Here is a 10,628-nt window from a genome sequence, read left to right on the forward strand (position 1 = left end):
GACTACAACCAGAAATTGGAGTAAATTGAGCCCATAAAGCCCAATCACCCGCTGTTGATCAGAAATGGTCTTGGTAATCAATTTCCACTGTTACTCCTCATTTACAAAACATGGAAATTTCAAATTTGTAAGCCGTAGGCTCGTAGTCGTAGCCCGTCCATTTGGTTCTCTTAGGATTCGATCATATAGTGGAGGACCTTGTTATATCGGGAGGGGGCTTGGTCCCCACCAGCTTTCATGTAGTAGTGTAAAATTTTCAGTCAGAAACCCTTAACTTGTTAATTGAGTCTTAAATTTTTACTACGTATCTACAAAATCAATATTGTTTCTTCTAAGATCCACCACTAAATTCATAGTATAGTATAAACGAAATCATCAAATTCTAAAGTATATAAGTACTTTTCATCAATGTTACACATACGTGAAATGAGGCTATATGTAACAAATTATAAGAAACTCTGACATTTTTTTGCGAGGTAGGGGGGTCTGGTGTACATAATCTTATCTTTGTGTTGCCAAGACAAAGAGGCGATTTTGATACGTCTAATAAATTAAGCTAAATCAAACTGTTTATCCATTAGATACCTTGAAACGGCCTTGTTCATCAACGATGATCCACCTTGCTGAATGACACAGGAGTAGCATCATTCCCATCTTTGATCAACAAGAGTTGGCTATCATATCCTTGTAAATAAGCATTCAAAAACGCGACAATAACACCGCCAACAAACCGTCTCATAGGCTCTCTAGATTTCCCATTCTTAGCCAAGCAATAAGTAGACTTTCCTCTAACTCCTTTAGTCTCATCATCTAACATGTCTAGATGTCCTTGATCTTCGACAAGAAAATACCACGCCGGGTTTTGACATTCATCATAAAAGTTCTCATGGTTCACACCTTTCGGTGCACAAGCCGGGAAAAACGCGTTCTTCTTCATTTCGCCATACCCTGACCCAATCACTAGTGTTGGCATGCCTTCGAGATTGAAAGATTTAGGAACGTAGCTAAGTACTGCTGGTGGTGTTTGTTTGCCTTTGTCCATTCCATCCACAGGATCAATACCAATTAAAGCCGAAATTTTGAGAGAAGAAGTTGTAAGTTTGTTTAAGGCTAAAGCAAATGCTACCTTGCCTCCACGACTATGGCCGGAAATTGCAAGCTTGTCGATCTTGGGTAGTACACTAGATGGAAGTACGTCTTTTAATCCGGTTGGTAACCATTTTATGATTGCAGCCGTGTTATGAATTTCGCCTGTTGTATCTGGTCCAGCAATAGTATATAACTACAAGGAATAATGGTTTATGTTATAATTTTCACCTTCTATGTTTTCGCAATATACGATAGTTCACTCGATAAATCCAAGAGTACTCTGTAATTTCGGATGATTGTTAATAGTACACAACTACACATGATGTCTTGTAAATATACTACATGAACCTCCTCACAATGTTAGACTTGACAAACGGGCCAACCAACTCGGGTTCAGGCCGATCATTTTTGAGTATGCTGAAATTAGGATCGGGTTAGGTCACTTTTGGGTATGCTATTATCAACTTCTCTATGAATAATGGTTTGTTTGTATCAATAAACATTGGGGTCGGGTCATATTGATTCAGGTCAATCCTAGGTCATGAGTCATGGCTCATGCTCAAATCCTCAGCTCAGTTACCAGGCCGACCCAACCCAATCAACTCGTAAGCTTTTCTCAGCATTAGAACTGATAAAAGCTACTCCCTCTGTGCTGGTGATTTGTTATTGTCCTATTCATTTATGGGTCTTTCCGTCAATTGTTGTCCTTTCTATTTTATAATTGCATTTGATGAGCAGTTTGATACTTTACACTCAATTTGTCACTTGTCATCTTATAATTGACTCCCTCCCCTTTCCCCTTTCCTTAGTCTTTGTGCCAAACCAAAGGACAACAGTTGACCGGGATGAAGGGAGTACTAAGTATTATGTGGTTATCGCTCGTGGCGGAGTCAGGATTTGAGCTTGGGGACAAAATTTTTGAGGGGGCAAACCTGGTAATACTATAAAAACTTTGAAAATCTCAACCGTCGGGGGCAAGCGCCCGTGGTAGCCCCTTAGCTCCACCATTGGTTACCGACATGTAAGTATCCCATATTAATGAAACGAACAGGAAAATCACTACTCCAGTCTATATACCACGAGTTACTACTACTACTACTACTACTACATACCACCAAAGGCAGCAATTGATTTTATTAGGATTAAATGTCCTCAGTTGGATGAATGAAGTAAAATAAAGCGTACATAAAAATACCTGGGGAGCAATGACTATGAATCCATGAGAAGCAATATGTTGAATGAGTTGAGAATAAAAGTCGATGTACAAAAGATATCCATGTATCAGCAGCAACACAGGAAACTCGCCTTCTTTTGAAGGCGTTGCTATCAACAGTGGCGTCGGAGGTTCACTATTACGTAATTTACGTTCATCGGCGCAGGCTCTTTTGGGTTCGATTTTGAGCAGGACTGTTGGGTAATCGCCATCATCAAACACACTCATTTTTTATTTATGTTTTGAGGTTGAGGTAACACATGAGGTGGTAGACATTTATCCAAAATAATATTCCAAGGTTATGTATGTTTTTAGTGAACACAAATTCTCGGTTTTTACACGGTATCCGTCACAAGCTTATGACCAATTAGAAAAAACTTGCATTATTAGATAAAGACAAACGATTTGTGACTCCCTAAATACTCTATTTTTGTTTTATTTACTTACACGAGTGATATTTAACCTGTCATAAGCTTATAACGAATATATCCGTTACAAGGGAGACTTATTTTATGGTCCTAAATGCACTCGTTGTATGGACAGTGTTAAACCATTCATACTATCAGTGTGTGGCCAGTGGCCGTCCTTTTGTGTTTCAAATTTCAATTTAGCTTTCATATTTTTTTTTTTTTTTTTTTTTTTTTTTTTTTTTTTTTTTTTTCGACAATAATAAACTGATTTATTAGCTAAAGTGTAAATATAACTAAATTTGTTTGTGTGGAAACAAGCACATTACCTTTAGATAACTTGAGGTCGTAATTACTCTTCTACATTTTGTGATGTACCCTTGAATGCAAGAGTTTGAGTCACGGGTAGATGCAAAACCTAATATATCAAGAATGAATGATATAATTTTCAAACTTAAACACGAATATTCAATGCAGTTGTTGCTATTTGAGTTGTGTATCGTTTGCTTGGATAAACGCCTCCTTTATATAGCATTTCTCGATTCCTTGTAACTACTTCTTAGTGGGGAGACGGTTGAATAACCGCCGAGTCTTCTTAAAACTTCATCCAAACGCTTGATAGCTTCCCCTAGCCCAACGTTCGTCTTCTTCGATCTTCGTTCCTCTTCCAAATGCATCAGCAAAACTAGGCCCAATTACTTATTCTTTAAATAATAGGCCCATGTACCATTAATACAATAGATTTAGTACTTTAACTAAATTGAACGCTAACTAATAATCCCCAGTGTTCAAAAGTTTATTTGATTCATAACCTTTAAACGCTGAATCTTTTTTCGGGTCAAGCGCTTTGCTGGTTTAGGCTTTTTATGCCAAAAATCCCAACTTGTAATCCAAAATCGCCATGCTTTGCAAATTACGGTGTAAACTACCAAATCTTTTCATTTCAACTAGTTTTAAACCCGTGCAGAAAATGCACGGGTTGTAATTAATAACATGCGTTATCAATTTATCATTGTATATAAGAGCACTTAAATGAGTATGATTATCCTTGACTTTGTTTATTGCCATCGCAAAACAAACAGCGATGAGAATATATTCAAGCAAAATATAAGTTATTTTTTTGCCAGCGGTAAAGATAAAAGCAAAACATAAGTATATGTTTTTAAATGAATTTTAAATTCATGGTCAATTAAATTGGTTAAAAGTATCTAGTGAATATAACATGATTTTAATACATTTAAACTGATATAAAGAACAAAGAAAAATCTTATATGGAGGGCCGACGGAAGTGAAAATAACTATATATTATCTCGACATGTTAAAATAAATGTACATCTATAAATTATACTCCTATAATATTTAGATCAACAATCCTAATGTGCCTAAGTTGTAGTTGGGCCGACATTTTCAGTTCTTTAAATGCAAATATGACTAAAATATGAGTTCAAAACTATTATTCCCTCCGGCTGAATAATTTGTTATCTGTTTTTATTTTAAGTATATTATTCATTCATTATCTATTTCCATATCAGGTAAATAACTTTTCACAAAATGACAAATATGCCCCTTACACAAATTATAGAATAATATTGACATCATACTATAAAACGGTCTATTTTTATTAGAAAACTTTTTATTTAATGCTAATAAATAATTTATATTTTTAGACAATAAAATCGTCTTATCGGCAAAACCGCTTCACAAAAACTACCATATTCCATATTATTCACTACTATCGTACGCTCTATTATTCACTACTACGTACTCCGTAAGTCCGTATTACCTACTTATAAATTATGATTTTGACATATAAACGGATAAACCTACCAAAACTTAAAAGCTTAACAAATTATACATAACCAAAAATATGTTTTAGTAATTTCCCCTCAAAAAAAATATGTTTTAGTAATTAACCATACTCAGCCACTTCCTCACTCATTTTACCCCCTCATCCCATTTCATGTGGCTCTCTACCCCTATCTTAAAGTTCCGCCGCACTTCTCATCAGTCACTTTCTTATATTTTTAAGCCTATTTAAACCAATCTTTGTTCATCATCATCTTTCTCCTTTTGTGATCCTACCCATTCTCAAGTATCACCTTCACACTTTTCACCTCTTATTCCAATTTCTATCGGATTTCCACCGACCCTAACAGAAAAAATAAAGATAAATTTTCCTCTAATTTTCCGCCTATCGACAATTTACATCAATAACATATTCTTTAATCTTTAATGCCTTTTAGATTCAAATTTAATAAATTTAATGTCAATATTGGAATTAATTGAAGAGTATAAGTAGAAGAAATTTATGTAAGTATGATCCAAAAATTATACTCTGGGTTCTTTTATTCGCTTGGTCCATTTCAAAGTACATATTTTTTTTTCGATTTTTAAAATTTTGTCAATATGTTTTTTCCAAGATTTTTTCAGATCTAATATGCTTCTTATTTGACTATTTCTTATTTATTATATTTTAGTATATTCATTAAAGTATTTTTTTATGTTTCTTTTAGAAAATTATTCGTAAATATTTTTTTTTTTTGCTTTTTTTCTCCGAAAATCTCCACTTCTACATTAATTGTTACTCGTACAATATTTTTTTTCGAAAACCTTCAAATCTACAGTTTTTAAAAAATTCAGTACTATAACTATAATTATTCTGGTGATTTAATTTTTTTTAAATTGGTCGATGTATTCCAAATGATTAGAATTATTTCCGCAAAACAATTATACACATAATATTTTTAGATACCTGGTATTTTTTTTTATTAAGATATTATTTTTTAAGGAATTTATATTTATTTACTATACTCCGTACTTCTTTTTTAAACATCATTTTTTTTAACATGAATTTTTTTTTATGTAACAGTTGACTTGTTGAAATTAAAAGTCAAGAAGATTATTTAAAGTGGGTTAGATAGTGATAACTGGTTTACAATTATTATCACTAATTATTGAATTGAGTAATTAAGAATTGACAATTGAATAATCAGAATAGAGTAGAAATTTATTAGAAAGGAGAGAGGATAATTAAATGAGAGGTAAAACATGGGGGACCCATACAAAGTCAATTTTATGAATTTTATCGGTCAATCAGAAGCCTTTAAAGAACCTAGCTTTTATATTAGGTAGATTAGGAGAAAATATGGAGAATCATAAGAGATTCATTAGACCTCAGCACGAACAGAGGATTTGAAACCCTTTTATTATCTTAACAAGGTTGCAAGTTTTCATCTTCCTTAAGCACATCCCTTTCATGCTTTCCAAGGATAGTCCCTTCTGTAGAGGGCATTTTCTTTTAAAGATGGACTGAAAAGAACATAAAATGACTTCACTTCGTGCACAGAGGGCTATACTTATATACCTAAAAAAAACTTAACCGTTTTCAAACTCGAGATGCAACTAATCGTATAATAATTATCACCTCTTCAAATTCTGTTTTTCTTGGCTATTTCCAGGAAGTCTTTTTGGTTCCATACTTCATCCATAAATACATGAAATAACTCCTTATCATTTTATTTAATGAAGTAATATGCCTCATCGGGAACCCTACAAAAACATTTATCATGCTTTGCATTAAATGAATGAAGTTTTCAGGAACGACTCCCAGCGAGCGCTAAGGGTTCGTGATCTTCGGTTTTCAGAATCAAATTGCAATGCTTCATCTCCATCTTCTTTAGAAGTATCCACATCAATAATGATGGGGCAAGCTCATCATTCCATTCCGAGATTTTTCCCCGAAATTCTGAATGATAGATCTTTCGTTCTTCGAAATTCTGAAAATCTAGGCAACCACAATTCCTGGTTACTTCAATCTCATTCCTCATGGCTTTTATCATCCATGGTCGAGCATTATCACACTCGTAAGTCAATCTTGATTCATAAGCCCAATAAACCCTTGGACTTTCAGGATCAAAGGTGAACATCCAAGCCCAGCAACGGCAAGTTCTTACTACCGCTATTTTTGTTTGAGGGGGCAATTTCCTGAAAAAAAATTTTATCAGCGTTTTATCCCCTAGCACCTTATTAAAACAAGGATCATGTCTCTCTCTTGTAACACGAGATGTGGGTAGAAGAATTTCGCAATCTTTCTTTCATAAAATCTCTTGCAAACCTCATTATGTTAGTAGTTTTACTACCGTCTCTATATTGACATTGAATTCAATGTCAATCTTTATTTCTTTTTAGGGAAAAAAAAAAGAACTTGAAGTTCTCCAACTGAAGGAAATACACCTTTCTTTTCTAAAGTTAAAAGGGAGAAAATACTTTTAGTTTACCTTAATATCCGTGTGAAATAGTGTTATTGTGATATTCCCACATCTTTATAAGGGTAACCATTACTCTTAGACACGACTTTTATAAGGCCCAATCAATCATCCAACTGTCTCACTATACGACGAGACACAGAAGTGGACAAGTGGGGTATGTGGGGTGTACACCTCACTGTTTTGATTATTCCGAATATCATCTTTTAAACTTATGTCAAAAGACTTGTTATTTTCTTTAGCGTTGTAAATAGTCATTATACTATGCACAACGACGGATAACTTTGTCCATTGTTTTGGTCCTTTCATAATGCCAAGGTAATTACCAACAATCAAAATATGAGAACAAAAGTAATGTAGATAATAAAAATTTCTTGATTTGCACTAGAAAATACTTTACAACTGCAAAAAAGGGAAATATGACAAATTGTTATTGTCATACATAAAATATTAACATAGTTAAAATGTACTGTAACAATTTATAATTGTTACAAAAAATCTCTAAAATATTAAAATGTAACAACTTTTTATTGTCACACAAAATATTTAAAGCATGAGAAAAATCATCCTTTTATCACTCCCAGTTAAGATAAACAAAAAATCATTTCTAATGATCACCTGGCGCTAAAACCTTATTGTCGTTATTATACCCTAAAAATATGAACACCATGATTCATTATAATCATATTTAACTTGACTAATCACTATCTCGAAACACTGAAAGAGATCTTGGATCGAAAAGTGCGCAAGACGAAACGGCAAAACAGTGTTACTTAAGGTGTTGTGGTCTAATCATAATGTTGAAGAGGCTACATGGGAGGCGGAGGAGGCTATGAGTGAGCGTTACCCTCACCTTTTTTATCAGGTATGGTTGGTTACGGGGTCATAACTTTTTTCTTTAAGGGGGGTAGGAGATAATCACATGATTTTTGGGGCAGTTTTGGGTTGTTTATAAAGTTTTCGAGTCAGTAGTGGATTGTCTTCTGGGTCGTTTTAAGTTGTTTTGTCTTGTGTATGGTACGTGGGTGCTGTGTCGGGTGGTTTTCGTGTTCATGTCGGACATATGTGTGAACTTCGAAGACGAAGTTTGTTTTTAAGGAGGGAAGACTGTAATACCACAGGTTTCTGATCATGGGGTACTCGGTCGAGTAGGGCTTACTCGAACGAGTAGGCTGTCGGGTGTGCTGAGGTTGGGTTTTGGAATGCCAGTACTCGACCGAGTGTGATGGTACTCGATCGAGTTTAGCGTACTCGGTCGAGTACATCGAGTACTTGACCGAGTAACCGGTCTGACAGGTTAATTTCCGCAGTTTTGATTAAAATAGTTGGAGAAGTATATAAAGACGTGTTAACAGTTTTTAATCATTTTCTTAATCTTTCTCTTAAAACCTAAACTACGTATAACTTCTCCAACTATTCTAATCACTGCTAAGGCTATATTGAAGGGTTTTGACATCTTTTGTCTGCGTCAATTTCATCGGTAAGCATCGTACTCTTATTATTATTGTCATGTTGTAGTTGATAAACCCTAATTAGATTGATTGAGGGATTAGGGTAGATTTTGATTGTATGATATGGGTATAGGTGACAAGTTCGTAGAGGAGCCTTCATGATTGATTGTTGTGGTTGATTAGATTGCGAATAAGGTAGGATTTTCCCTACTCAGTTGGCTGTGTATTTGATTAAGTTGCTTGTGATTAATTGTTGGCATGTTATCTTTGATTTGGAATTGATGGAAGTGGATTGGATTATGGTTGTTGGTTAATTGTTGTGGAACCATATCGAAAGATGGTTCCATTCCCATGTTCGCCCCTTGTGACTCCCGTCATAAGGGGAATGTGCACATTAAGGAGTCGGGGTTCGCTGTTTGCGATGAGCAAAGCTTAGGTGGTACGGCTACTGTCCCCACTGGCAGTGTGGGTTACCTGTTGCGATGGGTAACCTGGCAGGACTACACATCTTAATGTGTTAGTTGTTGGTAATTGTTGGAGTTGGATATGGGTTGATTGTGCTATTATATTTGTTTTCGCTGCCTATACTTGATTTGGTTATACAGTTGACTGACCCCGTTTTATGTTTTCAAAATTGTGGTGATCCATTCGGGGATGGTGAGCAATTGACTTAGCAGGTGATGGATGTTGAGATAGCTCGCGGGATTTGGATGGACGGAGTCATCACTTGTTGCGTCGATTAGTTGTAGCTGAGTTTAGTTCATGACTTTTAGTTTTGGTTGTAACGTTTTGGAGGTTAAAGACTTATAACCTTTTTATTTCGGTTGTTTAATAAAAGTTATTTCATTATGTTTTCTATGATGCATACTACCTCGGAGAGCCGAGATGGTAGTACCCTTATATGCTATGGTAGACCTTGGTAAAAGACTTTGGTATATGGGGGTGTTACAATTATAATCTCATTTGTTTCTCTATTTTGTGTTACAGTTTACTTGCAATACAAATTTGTTGTTACACCCACACAATTGTCTGCACTCTGATTATGATTGCCCTATATGTGAACCTGAAAGTTTTGTGGATGTCACTTCCAAGAGAGCTCATATTAATGAGGAGCACCGAAGAAGGATCCAAATCGTTATTGGTAAAGAAAAAAGCCTAACTATACATCGTAAAAAGTTCATACTTGAAGATAGAGTAAATACTGACCTGTTTTTGCTCTCTTTTGAAGAGGGAAATTTGTCCCTTCAACATATAGTTGGAGATGAGCCCCGAAACATATTTTGTCTGCTTACCTCAGTAGTGATGATACTGATTACCGGGCGTTTGGTGGGAACACATCCAAGATGGCCAGATTCCTAGTTGAGGCAAATTTAAAACTTTCCTCACTCTTTGATGAACTTTTTACTGAAAATAAACAGGCCATTTGTGTAATACTACGGATTTATGAGTCTCTGGGTACTCTATCGAGTAGGTCTTACTCTGTCGAGTAAGGGTGAGTTGCAGTTTAAAATAGTTTCTGACCTGTTGGGTATTCGATCGAGTAACGTTGACACTCGATCGAGTAAGGGGGCACTCGATCGAGTACCTAAGCTACTCGATCGAGTAACCGGTTTACGGGGGATAATTTGTCGGGTTTTGTTAATAATGCGATTAAGTATATAATAACTTCCGTCACTTTTCTTTACACACTTTTAAAACCTAATTACTTTCAAAGAGAGAAATCAAACTACGTTCTTCGCATCAATCGCATTGTTGGCAAATCCCGGAGCTTCGAAGGTCGGATTTTACCTTTCTTTATACCGTTGTGATCCTTACGTCGAGGGTAAGATCTATGTACCATTTTTATAGTACTTCGTTAAAGTTGGTTAAACCCTAATATTGGGATTTGGGGGTTTTGTTGTATTTTGTAATTGGTAGTGATTATATGTTTGTATGTTAGGAGGAGGATTCGTAGAGGAAGCTTTTTTATATCAGCTGTGAGATCGTTTGATTGTGTTGTGCTTTCCAGGTAGGGTTTCCCTACTCAGTATTAGTCCCATGATGTGTTGATTGGTGTTTGTGATTGTTGAATATTATCATACTCGTATTATGACATGATTGTTGGGTTTGATTCTTTGAGTAGTAGTTGTGATTGATTGTATCTGTCTGTGTTCTTCGGGGTGCGTCCCTGGCTGAGTGGAGTCACTTGCGGGAGTGGCTTCAC

The 10,628-nt window shown here is 35.3% G+C and overlaps 1 protein-coding gene across 1 annotated transcript; it reads right to left on the reverse strand.

Annotated features, from left to right (window-relative positions):
• Nucleotides 1-324: 324 nt before the first annotated feature.
• Nucleotides 325-2,610, reverse strand: LOC141642307 (chlorophyllase-2). The gene is made up of 2 exons (XM_074451082.1): nucleotides 2,285-2,610; nucleotides 325-1,282 (listed from the first exon to the last, which is right to left on the reverse strand). The coding sequence occupies exons 1-2, from the start codon at nucleotides 2,528-2,530 to the stop codon at nucleotides 605-607; spliced, it is 924 nt and encodes a 307-aa protein (XP_074307183.1). The 5' UTR covers nucleotides 2,531-2,610; the 3' UTR covers nucleotides 325-604.
• Nucleotides 2,611-10,628: the final 8,018 nt, after the last annotated feature.

This window comes from Silene latifolia, chromosome 2 (assembly GCF_048544455.1).
Source record: "Silene latifolia isolate original U9 population chromosome 2, ASM4854445v1, whole genome shotgun sequence".
NCBI lineage: Eukaryota > Viridiplantae > Streptophyta > Magnoliopsida > Caryophyllales > Caryophyllaceae > Silene > Silene latifolia.